Consider the following 16,425-nt stretch of genomic DNA (forward strand, 5'->3'; position numbering starts at 1 on the left):
CCCCAGAAATGGCTTCTTGGAAGAGTTTGCTCTTGTCTCTAGGACCCAGAACTGCCTAGGGTGAATCCCTGACGCTTTCCCACTGGCTCTTCTCCCTAGGGGGCCTGGCTGTGGATTGGGTCCACGACAAGCTCTACTGGACTGACTCTGGGACATCGAGGATTGAGGTAGCTAACCTGGATGGGGCCCACCGGAAGGTGCTGCTGTGGCAGAACCTGGAGAAGCCCAGGGCCATTGCCCTGCACCCCATGGAGGGGTGAGTAGGTGTCTCGAGTTTCCAAGTCCCTCCAGCAACAGTAGGGATTGCTGTCAGGCCTCCCGGGCCAGATTTTGTGGGTCATCCTCAGGGATGCTGATGACTGGGTGCTGTCCCCAGATGCCTCTATGTCACGGCTCTGTAGTAAGTGGCTGTGTAGCCTCGGGTGAGTCAATCTCTTCATGCTCCCTTCCTTGATTTCTTAATCAGCACATATAAAACAAGCTCTATAAATATATGTGTTTGGGAAGTGACAGCAGAAGGATCAGGAATTCAAGGTCACCTTCAGCTACACAGCTGGAGATCAGCCTGGGCTATGTGAAACTCTGATCTAAATAAATAAACAAACGTAACTGCTTTTATAGATGTTCTAAGGCTAAATAGTGGAGCACTGTAAATGGAATAAAATATACAAATTAGGTCAGTTTGAACTGTTTAGGGTTTTTTATTAGCCCATAGAGTGGAGCTAATTAAAAATTATTATTAATTTAAAGCAGTTAGTAGTTGGGCTAATTAATATCATTAGTTTGAAATAGTTTTAAGAATTAATAGACAAGTCTCCTGCATTGAAGTCTCTTGCAATGGAAATTCTTAGCCTCTGGCTTGTATACATTCCATGCCACCAATTGAAGGGATGACTTGTAAGATCCTGCAATTATATGTCAATTGTTTGAGAAATAAGGTGTGTGGGGGAGGGGGCATAAAATATACAAGGCAGCGAAAAAAGTGCGAGAACGAAGAGCATGCCTGTCTTCACTTAGACGTGGCACTCTAGGGTCGATTTCACAAGCCCTGGGATTGTCATCTGTTTTATTGACTGCTCTGTTTCTAGTGCCCACTGTGCCCTCTCCATAACAGACACTCAAAAAAAAAAAAATGTCTGATGAATAAACACCCTGTCTCAAGACATTTAAATCCAGATATTTAAAAAATTGTTCTGTGGAGCTGGTGATAGAGCTCGGTGGTAGGACAGGTTGCCTAGCATTCGGCGCTAGGTTTCATTCTCTGGGTCCAGTCTTCAAACGGGGGTGGGGGGGGAGTGAGAGGAAATCATTTTAAATAGATGGATACATAGACAGACAGACAGACAGATAGACAAAAGCACCTTTCAAAGCTGAGCACGGTGGCACACGCCTTTAATCCCAGGACTCAGTGAAGCAGGTGGATCTCTGAATTCGAGGCCAGCTTGGTCTCTACAGTGAGTGTCAGGCCAGCCAAAGCAGCACAGTGAGACCTTGTCTCAAAAATAAGTCAACAAACAAATAAGTAAAATGCCTTTCAGGCAGACCGGTGGAACCCAGTGTGTGAAACTCTCTGGTTATCAGCCTAGTTAATGCTCATCTGTTCTCTACTGCCCACCTCTTAATTTCCTTTCTTCCTAGAACCATTTACTGGACAGATTGGGGCAACACTCCCCGCATTGAGGCCTCCAGCATGGACGGCTCTGCACGCCGCATCATTGCTGACACTCATCTCTTCTGGCCCAATGGCCTTACCATCGACTATGCTGGACGCCGTATGTACTGGGTGGATGCTAAACACCACGTCATCGAGAGGGCCAATCTAGATGGGAGTCACCGCAAGGCTGTCATTAGCCAGGGTGAGGTCTTTGATCTGCTCTCTTTCATCTCTCTACTCCTTCCCCAATCCTGCCCCCAGGAGCCTTGGCAGAGGGTGAGATTTGTGTAGCTGCCAGGTCTGGGCTCAAGGGCCATGGCAGGCCATGTCTGGACTAAGGTCTTTTTGGACTGTCTCCAGGCCTCCCACATCCCTTTGCCATCACAGTTTTTGAAGACAGCTTGTATTGGACAGACTGGCACACCAAGAGCATCAATAGTGCCAACAAGTTTACTGGGAAGAACCAGGAGATCATCCGTAACAAGCTGCACTTCCCCATGGATATTCATACCTTACACCCTCAGCGCCAACCTGCAGGTAAAAAAAAAAAAAAAAAAAAAAAAAAAAAAAAAAAAACTCATTAAGTGAGCTAAATTTGTCACCAGTGACGTGATTGCTGGTGCCTCTTGAGAATCTTCCTTTCACTTGTCATAGATACTATTAATTCTGGGCAATGAAGTCCAGAACTGGCATTAATTCTGGGCAGTGAAGTCCAGAACTGGCATTAACATGGACTAGTTGCTCCCTCTGCTGGACATTTCGGGCGGTACACCATCAGAGCTTTACTGTTTCCATATAATGCAAACATTTATAGGGCATCTCCTATGTGTCAGATACTAATTGTGCTTGCCTCCATAAGAGATGTCAAAATTAACCAGACAAGAGTTCTTCTTTGCAGAGAGCTCAGCCCTCCCTCCACCCCTTGGCCTGGGGTCTGCCTTTGTAAACCTTTAATCTCCCTGATCATCTTGCTCTGGGCTCTTTGAGCAGGGAAAAACCGTTGTGGGGACAACAATGGAGGCTGCACTCACCTGTGTCTACCCAGTGGCCAGAACTACACCTGTGCCTGCCCCACTGGCTTCCGCAAGATCAACAGCCACGCCTGTGCCCAGAGTAAGTGGGTTTGGGATGCCAGCCTCAGGGGAGGTGCCTTGTGGGGACAGTTAGGAGGAACCGTGACAGGAGCTGGAGCGATTACTTGTCCCAGGGGAGAGCCAGGCTCCTCCAGGAGCCCATGACAGCCTTTAGAGACTGAGGGCTTCTGTATCAAAGCTGAGGACCAAGAACCGGGCAGTAGTATGTGAAGGCTTAGCCTTCACTCAGTGTAGGAACACCTGCAACCGGGCTTGCCTTTCACGTCAGCAGGCAGGATGCCTTCTGTCTAGGTATAAAGAAGGTCCAGTTCTCCTAGGAAGTAGGACAATGATTTCCAACCTCTCCACCGTTAGCCTGACCCATAGAAGACTGTGTCGTTAGGACAGAGAAACAGGATTGGGATCCCAAATGATGTTCTGTGACCAACAAGTAAAAGATGATAGGATTCCCTGATTTCTCCCAGAATCTCTACTTTGGGTTCGTTTGAGCTCTGGCAAGGTTATTACCCTGCAAAGTCAACCCTAGAAACCTCAGCACACAGGTGACTTCTTCTAAGGCTAGTCCAGAGAGGAGTTGATCAGGCATACGGCACGACTAGCAAGGGACCAGAGACAATTCCTTTTGTATCATTACTGCTGTGTGATCCACTGGCTTTCTTAAATCTCTAAAATCAAATAGTTGGAGCTGAGGAGAAGAGCTCAGTTGGTGAAGTCCCTGCCATGTAAGCATGAGGTCCTGAGTTCAAATCCCAAGCACCCATGTAAAAGCCAGGTGTGGTGGTGTGTGTAACCCCAGAGCTGGGGGTCAGGGGGAGATAGGCAGATCCCTGAAGCTCACATGCCACCAAGTCTAGCCAATAGGTAAGGTTTGGGTTCAATGAGAGACCTTGTCTCAAAAATAAATAAATAGTAAGGTGAAGAGCTGTAAAAGGACATGCCCAACTTCCACATGTACGCATGTTCACACATGTCCATATACAATTTCACACACATACAGACATACACACAGGCAAAAATCAGATTCTCGGGGGACCCTTTCCAGAGAGTGATTAGGGAAAACATTCAGAGGTTTCATTCAGATACATACTGGAAACTAGTTCCATACATCGTATTTTCCCTGTACATTTGTTTTGTTTCTTCTTCTTCTTCTTCTTCTTCTTCTTCTTCTTCTTCTTCTTCTTCTTCTTCTTCTTCTTCTCCTCCTCCTCCTCCTCCTCCTCCTCCTCCTCCTCTCCTCCTCCTCCTCCTCCTCCTCCTCCTTCTTCTTGGTGGTTTTGTTTTGTTGTTTTTTTGAGACAGGGTTTCTCTGTGTAGTCCTGGCTGTCCTAGAACTCACTCTGTAGACCAGGCTGGCCTCAAATTCACAGAGATCCACCTGCCTCTGCTCTGGAGTACTGGGATTAAAGGTGTGCACCACCACCTGCTTTCCCATACATTCTTTTGTGCCCGGCTGCTCCTGTTATTTTAGTGAGATGCAAGATGCTTCCAGGCACTTCCTCCCGAAGATTTACCAAAGCTTGGAAGAGGGATTTGGTGAAGTTAGGCAAAAAGTGCCTTTCTGAGTAGGGAAATACATAGTTAGATTTCCATGTCTGTGGATTTAGCCAACTGTGGATGGAAATTCTAAAACTCTGTACTGAAGATGTACCACCATTTATTTATGTTTGTGTCCATGTTCTGGTGTGTGCATGAGGTCAGAGGACAACTTGTGAGTTAGGTCTCTTCTACTGTGTGGGGCGCAGGTGTGGCGGCAAGTGAGCCATCCTGTCGGCCCTGTATCAACTGGCTTGGTCATTATTCTCTAAAGAATACACTGTAGGAGCTAGAGAGACGGCCCAGCAGTTAAGAGCACTGGCTGCTCTTTTGGAGGACCCAGGTTCAGTTCCCAGCACCCATGGTAGCTCACAACTGCCTGTAACTATGGTTCCAGGGGATCTGATGACTTTCTCTGGCCTCCAAGGGTACTAGGCACATACATGGCACATATATAGGCATGCAGACAAAACACCCCTACATATAAAATAAAAATTAAATTTAATGAAAGGCCTACACACATTTCAAAAAAGGAAGGATACAGTATAACAACTGTGTAAATGGGAGTCACATTGCATATTGAACCCCCAGTATCAAACAAACAAATATATTGCATTAGATATATATAGATTACAAGTAATCCAGAGATTATCTAGATTATATAGGATGTGCACGGGATGTTATATGAAAATACTACCTTATTTTAGATAAGGGCCTGAAGTTTGTGTGAATTGAGTATCTGCAGGGGTCTTTCAACCAATTCCCTGCACATACCAAAGGCTAATTATACTGGGAAAGTACAAGCCAGAAGAGGCCCAGAGGATGGAAAAGCTGCTGTGTAGAGCAGTGGCCAAAGCTCCCTCTGTGGACCAGGCTGGTACAGAACTGAGTCCCAGTTCTGGTACATAGCCATTGGACACTGGGCATGTTCCCTGATCTCTAGTAGCCTCCGATGCTCATCTGAACACAGGAGCGAGAATAATGTGTGCCACAGAGCACTGGTGTGAGGCCCTGAGCTTGTCTTTTTCCTTCTCATTAGCATACAAAGAATTAGGTTTTATTATGGCATTTAGCAAACAAAATCGGTTTTGTTGTTTGTCCTTTCCTCTTCTCCCCCATGCTCCTGTACGTGTGATCAAAACTCAGTGCATCACACACACACACACACACACACACACACACACACGCTATACTTCTCATGGTCTCCTTTCTGCTCTGGGGTCATAGGCCCTTTTGTCCTCCTTCTTTTCTCAACAGCATTCCCCCCTTCTTGTGATCTATCTAATTTCATAGACTATACCCACTTTCACACCCACCTATACATACATACATAGAAACATTAACAGTTAGGATCCACGTATGGGAGAGAATCATCTGGAGTATGGGTCACTTCACTTAATAATGTAATACTATCCAAGTCCATCCATTTTACTGCAAGGTTCATAATTTTATTTTTCTTTATGGCCGAGTAAAATTGCACTGTGCCTCTCCGAGACATTCAGCTTTTCTAAGCATAAAGCTCAGTGCCTGGCAAGGAGGGACCTTGGTGAGCAGTCATCATTGGCTACAACTGTGAAGAGACAGCAAATGGAAGAATCATTCTAGACAATACAATAAAAGCGGAAACTCTGGCCAGCTAGCATGTCTATAATTCCAGCACGCAGGAGGCTGAGGCAGGAAGATTGAGACTTGGAGAAAGCCTAAGCTACAGAGTAAGACCCTGTCTCAAGGAAACAAAAAAGCAGAAGACCTGAAATAGGATGAAAGTCTCAGAAGTAGGCTGGGAGTTGGCAGTGGCCCAGCCATGCGCTGGAAATGGTCAAGAGAAGTCAGAGGAGAGAATGATTCCAGCGAAGCTGGTGGACACTTAAGCAGTGGGGACGATCTGTTCCCATTGGACTCTAAAGTCTGATTCCACCAGGATGAGCTGAACTGTGCTTCAGGGCAGCCTGCAGTGTGAAGAGTAGGGGGCAAAGGGCAGCAGGTCCCAGGAAGTGTGATTGAGCCAGGTGTCACACAGGTGAGCATCTGTGTCTGTCACTGTTGCTGGATTTAGAGCATTAAAAGGAGCCCCCTCTCGGCCTTTGATCAGGTCTTGACAAGTTCCTGCTTTTTGCCCGAAGGATGGACATCCGTCGGATCAGCTTCGACACAGAGGACCTGTCCGACGATGTCATCCCACTGGCTGACGTGCGCAGTGCTGTGGCCCTGGACTGGGACTCCCGGGATGACCACGTGTACTGGACCGATGTCAGCACTGATACCATCAGCAGAGCCAAGTGGGATGGAACAGGACAGGAGGTAGGACCCAGCATGGATCCAGTCCCTCCGGGAGGGGACGTGTTTCCCGTTCCTTGCAGTTGGTGGAGTTTGGGTTCCAGAGGTGGTGCAGGAGTGCAGTGGATGATACAGCTTTGCTTCCTGCCCAGGTGGTAGTGGATACCAGTTTGGAAAGCCCTGCTGGCCTGGCAATTGATTGGGTCACGAACAAGCTCTACTGGACAGATGCAGGTATGTACAGGGAGCTGTGGCCTGGCTGTCCGGCATCTTCTGAGTATACATATGAGTCTTTAGCACTTATTATCCAAATTGCAACTTCTTCTGTGCTGAGGCATTTTGGATGATGAGCTTATGACCTGTGGTTTTTCCATTAATGTCCGGACAAAACAGACATTTTTCTATGAATCTTGGTGGGGGTAGGGACTTGGAGACAAAATGAATACCTTTAAACCAGTGCTTCTCAAAATGCGGTTTCTGGAACAAAAGCATCAGCATGTTCTGGGAAGTTGTGAGAAATTCAGATCCTGGACCCCAGACTTACTTAGAATCTTGATGAATTAATTGCAAGAATTCTAAAGGTTTATTTCTTTATGTGTATGTGTGTGCCTGAGTGTATGCATATATATCATATGTGTACAGGTGCCCATGGAGGCCAGAAGAGGGTGTCAGATCCCCTGGAACTGGAGTGACAGGCAGTTGTGAGTCACCCAATGTGGGTGCTGGGAATTGAACCTGGGTCCTCTGCAAGAGCAGCAGGCACTCTTAACCCCCCGAGACATCACTCCAGCCTCAGGAATCTGTATTTTTAACAAGCTCTTCTCATTCTTAGGTGCACTGAGATTTGAGAATCTTTGCCTTGAGTCATGAGACAGACTGGGTTTCCTAGGTTTAGAAAGTTGTGCTGGTCCAAGGAGAGAAACTAATCACTTCCTTGAATTTCTTAGTTTCCGTCACTAAATATCCACTGCATATTCACCACAAAGTCTTTGCTGAGCACTTACTACATACAAAGCTCTATGCTAGGCAGGGGTCGGGGAGAAGGCGTGAACAAGGCTGGAAATCTTTCCTTCCCCCTTATTCCTTGGTAGGTACAGACCGCATTGAAGTGGCGAACACAGACGGCAGCATGAGAACAGTGCTCATCTGGGAGAACCTTGATCGTCCCCGGGACATCGTGGTAGAGCCCATGGGCGGGTACGGACTGTCTCTTCTAAGCCCTGACTCCCCCCAAGAACTGGGTATGAGAGGGGAGTCTGGAGCCAGGCGGTGGTGGCACACGCCTTTAATCCCAGCACTCGGGAAGCAGAGGCAGGCGGATCTCTGTGAGTTCGGGGCCAGCCTGGTCTACAGAACGAGGTCCAGGACAGCCAGGACTGTTTCACAGAGAAACTCTGTCTCAAAAAACCAAAATAATAATAATAATAATAATAATAATAATAATAGTAATAGAAAAGAGGGGAGTCTGTAGATTAGGGAAATCCACATCTGTGGATGTGCTAAGGGCAGAGGAGGAAGTGAGATCCCTGTCTCCTCTCTGGCAAGGAAGCCTTTTAAATTTCAAATTTTCTTTAAAAAGTTTTTTTTGTTGTTGTTTGCTTATAAAAGTAATTTCATTATTAAAGAGTATTAAATTTGTAGAGAGTGAAATTCTTACCTCCCAGCACAATCATTGTGAACAGTTTAGGGTATGTCTTTCCAAAATATGTTTTACTCTAAATGCCTACAAATATTGGTGGTGGTGGCAGATTTGATTTTATAAAATGACATACTGTTTTGGAGCCAGGTAAGCGCCTGTCATGCCAGCATTTGGGAGGTAGAAGCAAGAGGATCAGGAACACAAGGTCATCCTTGACCACTTAGCAACTTCAAGACCAGCCTGGGCTGTAGGAGATCTTGTCTCAAAACCAAGTGTAGCTAGAGTTTTCCTGCCTTGCCACAGACCCAACCAAGTAAACACAGAGACTTATATTGCTTACAAACTGTATGGCTGTGGCAGGCTTCTTGCTAACTGTTCTTATAGCTTAAATTAATCAATTTCCATAAATCTATACCTTGCCACGTGACTCGTGGCTTACCAGCATCTTCACATGCTGCTTGTCATGGCTGCGGCTGGCAGTGACTCCTTCAGCCTTCCTGTTCTCTCTTTTCTCCTTTCTGTTAGTCCCGCCTATACTTCCTGCCTAGCCACTGGCCAATCAGTGTTTTATTTATTGACCAACCAGAGCAATTTGACATACAGACCATCCCACAGCAACCAAGCCAAACAAAAGTAAATCTTTGGAATGGTTTCTTTCTTCGGTTTTGCTATATATCTTGTATATACTCCTCATTTGAGTGTATAGTCCTGCCTTGCTCTTCTTCATAGTTACATGGAATTTTATTAAACTTGGGTGCCATAATCATGTAATACATGCAGTCAAGAAAACTTTTTTGCTGGGTGTGGTGGCACATCCGGAGTTCAGTCTCGGTCCCCTCTTTTGTCACTCCCAAGGTGGCCTCCTCTGCTATATACTCTTTAAGCCTTGGTCTCCCCTCTATCAAGACTCTCAAGTACCTTTTGAAAGTGATTGGAGATCTAAGGCCTTCAGGGACATCTGAGTCCAGGCTTGGGCTGGACAATAAACAGGAAGCTGGGATAACTATTGGAGGCAGAACTCCTAAAACTCTTTGGGGACTCTGCATCCTCATTGGTATTTGTTTCCAAGCTGTGAACTGAAATGCTAAGAAGCAGTCTACCAGTAAAGCACAAAGAAGCCCGCCCTGGGTACCGACCGGAAGTCTAAGAACCCCCTTGCTTACATCCAGGTACATGTATTGGACTGACTGGGGTGCGAGCCCCAAGATTGAACGAGCTGGCATGGATGCCTCCAGACGTCAAGTCATCATCTCCTCTAACCTGACCTGGCCTAACGGATTAGCTATTGACTATGGGTCCCAGCGGCTGTACTGGGCTGATGCCGGCATGAAGACTATTGAATTTGCTGGGCTGGATGGCAGCCAGAGGAAGGTAAAGGTAGCACTAGAGCATCTTCTCACGCTCTGGACGCCTCCAGGACAGCGTTCTCTGGCTGCCAGGAGCTAGGGGGACCCAGAGGTGATGGGCCCAGCATGGGATAGATGCTCTTTCTCTAAGGCTGTAACTACAGGAGGCACAGGGCTGCTGGTTGATTATTCAAGCAAACTAGGAATTAGAGTGGATTGTGGCTGGGTGTGCACGCACATGCACACGCGCACACACACACACACACACACACACACACACACACACACTCCTAATATCCTTTGCAACAACAATAATCAACCACGCTGGACCGATGACTAAGCTGCCTCTCCTTTGCCATTGTTTATTTTGTTATAATTTCTAACTTTCAGAAAAAATGGCAAGAGTATAAGGAATAATATTTTGCCACATTTCCTGTACCATTCTCATTCTCCCCCTCCTTTCCTCCTTCCCTCCCCTCTTCCTCTCCACACACATACACACATACACAAATGTAAACACACACACAATTATTTTTCTGAATCATCTGAGATTAAATTGGGAGACATCTTGCCATAATTCCAGAATATTCCAGTGTGTACGTCTTAAGAACAAGAACCTCACGTGGTAAAACGGAGATTGGAGATGATGACACAGGGTAAAAGTATGGGCCATAGAAGTCTGAGGACCTGAGTTCAAATCCTGGTGGCCACATAAAAAACGTACAGAGTAACACGAGTATCTCTTCTCCTGGGGCTCCCACAGCGAGACGGGAGGCAGAGACGAGGACCCCAGAAGCTTGTAAACCAGCTCTCTTGGCGTCTACAGCAGAAGAGACCCTGGTGGGAGGCAAAGACACATACATGAGGTTGTCCTCTGATTTCACACTGGCACTGTGGAGTATACCCATAGATATCATACACACACATTTATTTATAATAGTAAATAATAAATAAATTTAATTAAAATAATTTGGCATATTGCTGTATAATCTACACTGTTTAATTTCATTACCACTTTCTTCCGTAATGTCTTATAATAATTTTAACTTTTCCTCTTTTACTCCAATATCTAATCCAGAATAACCCATTGCATTTAGTGACTCCCCTGCCTCCCTCTCTCTGAGGGTCTAGCTCTGTAGCCCAAGCTGGCCTCAAACTTGGGCGGTCCTCCTGCCTCATCCCTCTCAGTTCTGGGACTGCAGGCCTGTCTCAACATGCCCAGCTGGGTCTCTTCACCCTCTAATCTGGCTGCCTCCTCTGACTTTCTTAACCTTTCTGTTTAAAATGAAACCATTTCTTCAGTGTGTGTGTGCGTGTGCGTGTGCGTGTGGGTGTGCATGTGCATGCGTGCTTGCGTGTGCGTGCACGTGTGTATGTGCGTGCGCGTGTGCGCTCATGTGTGTGCGTTGTGTGCGTGCGCGCGCGCATGCATGCATGCATGCATGCATGTGCGTGTGTGCGTGCGTGTGTGTGTGTGTGTGTGTGTGTGTGTGTGTGTGTGTCGCATGTGTGGGGTCAGATGACAGTTTACAGGGTTCTCTCCTCCCACCATGTGAATCCCAGAGACTGAACTCAGGTCACCACGTTGGTGGCAAGCCCCTTTACCCACTGAGCCATCTTGCCAACCAGTCTTTCCATTTTCAAAATGGAAAAAAATCCCTTTCTTTTGGAAGATGTTGTGGTGTCTATTTTGCTTGCTCAGTCAAGATGGGGTCCACTGTAAAGTTGCTAATTTTCCTTTTGTGATTTGAGCCCAGACACATTGGCAATATGTATGTGATATTACAGTAATCACACAGAGCTCAGGTAGGCGCTCACACGCGCTGGTAGACAGGAGCGGAGAGAGACAAGCTCTAGGTCAAGGTCACACAGGAAGTTGCTATGGCAGAGCTTCCCAGCTCTTCCGAGCTCTTGCTGGCTCCCGGTACTGTTGTGTGATACCACTGTTGGGGCCTGCCAGGTGCTGATTGGAAGTCAGCTCCCCCACCCTTTTGGGCTGACTCTCTATGGACAGCGCATCTATTGGACCGACTGGCAGACCAAAAGTATACAAAGCGCTAACCGGCTGACCGGGTTAGACCGGGAGACTCTACAGGAGAACCTAGAAAATCTCATGGACATCCATGTCTTCCACCGCCAGAGGCCTCCAGGTGAGCAGCCGCCAGCCAGCAGCTGCTAGCTTCCCCCTCAGCCTTCTTACGCCCTAGCCTGCCCCATTGACAGTTCCCCTCCCTCTACAGTGATAACGCCGTGTGCTGTGGAGAATGGTGGCTGCAGCCATTTGTGTCTCCGGTCCCCAAATCCAAGCGGCTTCAGCTGTACCTGCCCCACGGGCATCAACCTGCTGATTGATGGCAAGACGTGTTCACCAGGTGAGTGGAGGCATCGCCTGTGTGGGTGGAGATAGGGCTGTCCGTCCTCTGCGAGAGTCCTCCAGCATGATCTGAGAATCTGTGAGTGTCGCTCCTCCCAGAAGCTTGGAAGAGAGAGTGGGAGCTTAGAGAAGGATGGAGACCAGGTTCCATTGTTCCTTACGGGCTTCTTGCTCGTGAGAAAGACTGTCCTGTCTCAACAGTTTGAGCTGTTGCAAAATTACAATATGATGATTCGTTTAGAAGAAGACTCTTCACTTTCTGCCCAGACTCGGTAAAAGATGTGCCACTTTTGTGAGCACAGGACCTGTGTGTCATTCTTATGGGAGTGTCCCAGGAGTAAGGCCTGGCTACTCAGACGTTAGGGGTCAAGGTTTTTCCTAGATACTGTACGGTAGACTGCATTTGAACCCTGACCTCCTAAAGAATCTGAGTGCCTCTTAGCTTGTGAATGACGCTTTCTGGGCCCCTATTCTACTATTCTTAAGCTTCGTGTGATAAAAGGGTCTTTCAAAGAGGGCTGCCGCTACACTCACGCTTAATGGTGTGTGTGTGTGTGTGTGTGTGTGTGTGTGTGTGTGTGTGTGTGTGTAAACTAGAGGATATCTTGAGATAGTCTCTTTTCTCCTTCCACCATATGGGTCCTAGGGACTGAACTCAGGTCACTGGGCCTGGTGGCAGGCACCTCCACCCACTAACTCATCTTGCCAGCCCTCCTTCCATAGTATAAACAAAGAGGTGATAAACACCTGTAATCCTGGGAGAATCAGAAGTTGAAGACCCTCCTCTTCTACACAATGAGGCCAAGGCCAACCTAGGCCATATGACACCCTTTTCAAGCTCTCCTACCCCTAAAAGGGAAGTACCATTTATGCATACGAATGAAGCCTAGTGCTCAGTGCTTTGTGTATGTACATTATTTCTTTTAATTCTCATAGTCATCCTCTTATTATCCCCATTATATAGAACAGAAAACTGAGGCTTAAGTAATTTCAGTAATTTGCCTAGGATCACACAACCAGACCAATAGTGTCAGACTCTGGGGCTTCAGTTTGCCTGCCTCCAAATCCTCTCAGTGGCTCTCCTAGACTGACTGTGCTCCCTCTTCCTCTCTCCCCTGGGGCAGGCATGAACAGCTTCCTCATCTTCGCCAGGAGGATCGATGTGCGCATGGTCTCCTTGGATATCCCTTATTTTGCTGATGTGGTGGTCCCAATCAACATGACCATGAAGAACACCATTGCCATCGGAGTGGACCCCCTGGAAGGTCTGTGTGACTCTTCTTCCCACCTGTATTTCTGTTCCCGATCAAAAGCTGTCATTGTCCTTTCCTTCTCTCACCTTTGGCGTCTGCTCTTTCTGTCTTTGCCAAGAGCTGTCCCGCTATGACCTTCCCCCCTTCCATCCATTTCTCCCGTGCTATGTCCTCATGTCTCAGGCTCTGGGTCAGGTGTGGGTGCCACTGTGGGCAGGCAGGGCCTGGGTTGAGTCAAGCGTTCCCTCTCAGGAAAAGTGTACTGGTCTGACAGCACACTGCACAGGATCAGCCGTGCCAGCCTGGATGGCTCACAGCATGAGGACATCATCACCACAGGTGAGCTTTCCCCTCCGCCCAAGGGCCACCTGTCTGGCTAACGAGCAGCGGACTGTCCCACCTGCCTTAAGGCAGGGGTCAGTGTGTTCTTCTGACATCCTATAGGTCTGCAGACCACAGATGGACTTGCAGTGGATGCCATCGGCCGGAAAGTGTACTGGACGGACACGGGGACCAATCGGATTGAAGTTGGCAACCTGGATGGGTCTATGCGGAAAGTGTTGGTGTGGCAGAACCTTGACAGTCCCCGGGCCATTGTACTGTACCACGAAATGGGGTGAGAGCTGGCTTATCACCCTGGAGAGCTGAGTGGACCATGCTTAGCTGGGACCATGGATAGGTCAGGGTGCAGAGTGGAAAACGCGTCACAGGAGCACCGTGAACCCTGGAGGTCACTGTAGGCTGAGCCCTGACCCAGGATTGTTCCGCTCCCTTGCAGCTTCTTTATTGTGTCAGCGTAGTGTACAGCTTTAAAGCATGATCCTTGCCATCAGAAGACAGGAGTCAAGGGCTGGGGAGATGCGGCAGGTAGGAAAATGCTCGCCACGCGAGCGTGAAGACCTCAGTGTGGAATCCCAGTACCCACATAAAAAGCCAGGTACAGTGATATGTGCCTGTGATCCCAGTACTGGGGAGGCAGACAGGAGGACCCCTAGAGCTTGTTGGCTGGCCAGTCTTGCTGAACCAGTGAACTCCAGGTTCAGTGAAAGATCTTATCTCAAAAGAAAAAAGGTAGAAATTGACTGAGGATCGTCCACCTCCGGCCTCAAGCCTCACATGCACACACATGTGCATGCACCGGCATACACAGGTGCACATGTACAGAGATCAAGATTTAGATTCTTTCGTGTGTATTAGCTTCCTCACTGGGGATCTAATGTTTGAACTTTCTGATCCTTATCAGCTTTCTCCCTTGTCAAGCAAGGGTGACAATAAAAATGCATAACTTGTCACCCACCCTTGCAAAGTGAGCTAATGCATGGGAGGTGTCTGGCGTTTTGCAGGAACTCACCGTATGTTTGACGTGCCCCAGGTGTTCCCAGCATCCAGGAGCCGTTAGAATAACCAGCTGCTTTACTTCCGCAATCAGGTTCATGTACTGGACAGACTGGGGAGAGAATGCCAAGTTAGAGCGGTCTGGAATGGATGGTTCAGATCGGACTGTGCTCATCAACAACAACCTAGGGTGGCCCAATGGGCTGACTGTGGACAAGGCCAGCTCCCAACTGCTGTGGGCTGATGCCCACACTGAGGTGAGAGCCCTGCACTGCTTCCCGGGGGCCTGGGAAGATGGACGAGATCTGTCCGGGCTCTTCAGCGAAGGCTCCCGGTGGACTAAGAGCCACCTCTCCACAATCTCCTCCACAGAGAATTGAGGCGGCCGACCTGAATGGTGCCAATCGGCATACGTTGGTGTCACCAGTACAGCACCCATATGGTCTCACTCTACTTGACTCCTATATCTACTGGACCGACTGGCAGACCCGGAGCATCCACCGGGCCGACAAGAATACTGGCAGCAATGTCATCTTGGTGAGGTCCAACCTGCCCGGCCTCATGGACATCCAAGCTATTGACCGGGCCCAGCCGCTGGGTGAGGAGACCCCCGGGGCTCTGAGTCAGAGCCTCTGGATTTCTGGGGCATGGCAAAGCAGGATATAGCCAGGGCACAGAATTACTTCCAGTCAGAGGGACTTCCTGAGTCCCACTTCCAGGATAAGTCTTTTTTCCCTCTAGGGATGACTGGTACCACAGGTCTATGATGCTGCTACCTCCAGAATTCTCAGAGATACTTGCTCTATCTACCTCACACTTCTGTCTAACACTGAATCTTGTCACTAAAAGTGGCAAAGAGTCAGTCATAAGAAACTAGGTCCTTTATGATAGAGTCTGCCCACTTCCCAGGCTGGGCATGAAAGCACGATGCTCCTCTCTCACCAGGTTTTAATAAGTGCGGATCGAGAAACGGTGGCTGTTCCCACCTCTGTTTACCTCGGCCTTCTGGCTTCTCCTGTGCCTGCCCCACTGGCATCCAGCTGAAGGGGGACGGGAAGACCTGTGATCCCTCCCCAGAGACCTACCTGCTCTTCTCTAGCCGAGGCTCCATTCGGCGCATCTCACTGGACACCGATGACCACACAGATGTGCATGTCCCTGTTCCTGGGCTCAACAATGTCATCTCCCTAGACTATGACAGTGTGGATGGAAAGGTCTACTACACAGATGTGTTCCTGGATGTTATCAGGTATGAGCGTCACTGAAGCCAGCAGGGGACACAAACCTGCTTCTGCATAGTCAGGTGTGAGGTTATGTTCTCTGTTGACAGCTAACTAGACTGGATGCCTTGGCAGTTTAGACACAGAGTTTTATAGTCCTGACCACTTCACAGCATGTCACACTTCTTTTTTCTTTTTTCTTTTTCTTTCTTTCTTTTTTTTTTTGGTTTTTCAAGATAGGGTTTCTCTGTAGCTTTTGTAGACCAGGCTGGCCTCGAATTCACAGCCATTCGCCTGCCTCTGCCTCCCGAGTGCTGGGATTAAAGGCGTGCACCACCACTCAGCTTATGCCACACTTCTATTGCTTGTTTGCTGGTCTAACAATTGTAAAGCTACTCAGGAGGCTGAGATTGGAAGATCACTAGTTTGAGGCCAACATGGGCAAGGTCCAGTCTCCAAAAATAAAAACAGAGCTGATTATGGTGGTTCTCCACCTCTATCTCAGCCCTCTGGAGGCTGAGACAGGAGGACAGTGAGTTTAAGATCAGCCAGGACAACATGGCAATCTCCTGTCTCAAAAACACAATAAACAGGATGTAGCTCAGTTTATAGAGAGCTTGTCTAGCATGCACAAAGCTCTGGGTTTGGTTCTCAGCATTGCCTAAAGTAGGCACCAGAGAGATAGAGGCAGAAGGAGCAG

The 16,425-nt window shown here is 48.0% G+C and overlaps 1 protein-coding gene across 1 annotated transcript in view; it reads left to right on the plus strand.

Moving 5' to 3' along the window:
- Positions 1 to 1,453: 1,453 nt before the first annotated feature.
- The window catches only part of LOC114699693 (low-density lipoprotein receptor-related protein 4), a 31,434-nt gene continuing 16,462 nt past the window's right edge, over positions 1,454 to 16,425 (plus strand). Inside the window, exons 1-15 of the mRNA XM_037204992.1 lie at positions 1,454 to 1,856; positions 2,015 to 2,191; positions 2,645 to 2,767; positions 6,374 to 6,582; positions 6,711 to 6,792; positions 7,650 to 7,755; positions 9,367 to 9,568; positions 11,504 to 11,693; positions 11,784 to 11,915; positions 13,042 to 13,182; positions 13,423 to 13,509; positions 13,615 to 13,786; positions 14,600 to 14,762; positions 14,878 to 15,103; positions 15,451 to 15,754. Of these exons, the coding sequence (XP_037060887.1) occupies positions 1,691 to 1,856; positions 2,015 to 2,191; positions 2,645 to 2,767; positions 6,374 to 6,582; positions 6,711 to 6,792; positions 7,650 to 7,755; positions 9,367 to 9,568; positions 11,504 to 11,693; positions 11,784 to 11,915; positions 13,042 to 13,182; positions 13,423 to 13,509; positions 13,615 to 13,786; positions 14,600 to 14,762; positions 14,878 to 15,103; positions 15,451 to 15,754 (2,480 nt within the window). The 5' untranslated portion in view covers positions 1,454 to 1,690. The remainder of the gene's footprint in view (positions 1,857 to 2,014; positions 2,192 to 2,644; positions 2,768 to 6,373; positions 6,583 to 6,710; positions 6,793 to 7,649; positions 7,756 to 9,366; positions 9,569 to 11,503; positions 11,694 to 11,783; positions 11,916 to 13,041; positions 13,183 to 13,422; positions 13,510 to 13,614; positions 13,787 to 14,599; positions 14,763 to 14,877; positions 15,104 to 15,450; positions 15,755 to 16,425) is intronic.

Source organism: Peromyscus leucopus, chromosome 4 (genome assembly GCF_004664715.2).
Source record: "Peromyscus leucopus breed LL Stock chromosome 4, UCI_PerLeu_2.1, whole genome shotgun sequence".
Classification (NCBI taxonomy): domain Eukaryota; kingdom Metazoa; phylum Chordata; class Mammalia; order Rodentia; family Cricetidae; genus Peromyscus; species Peromyscus leucopus.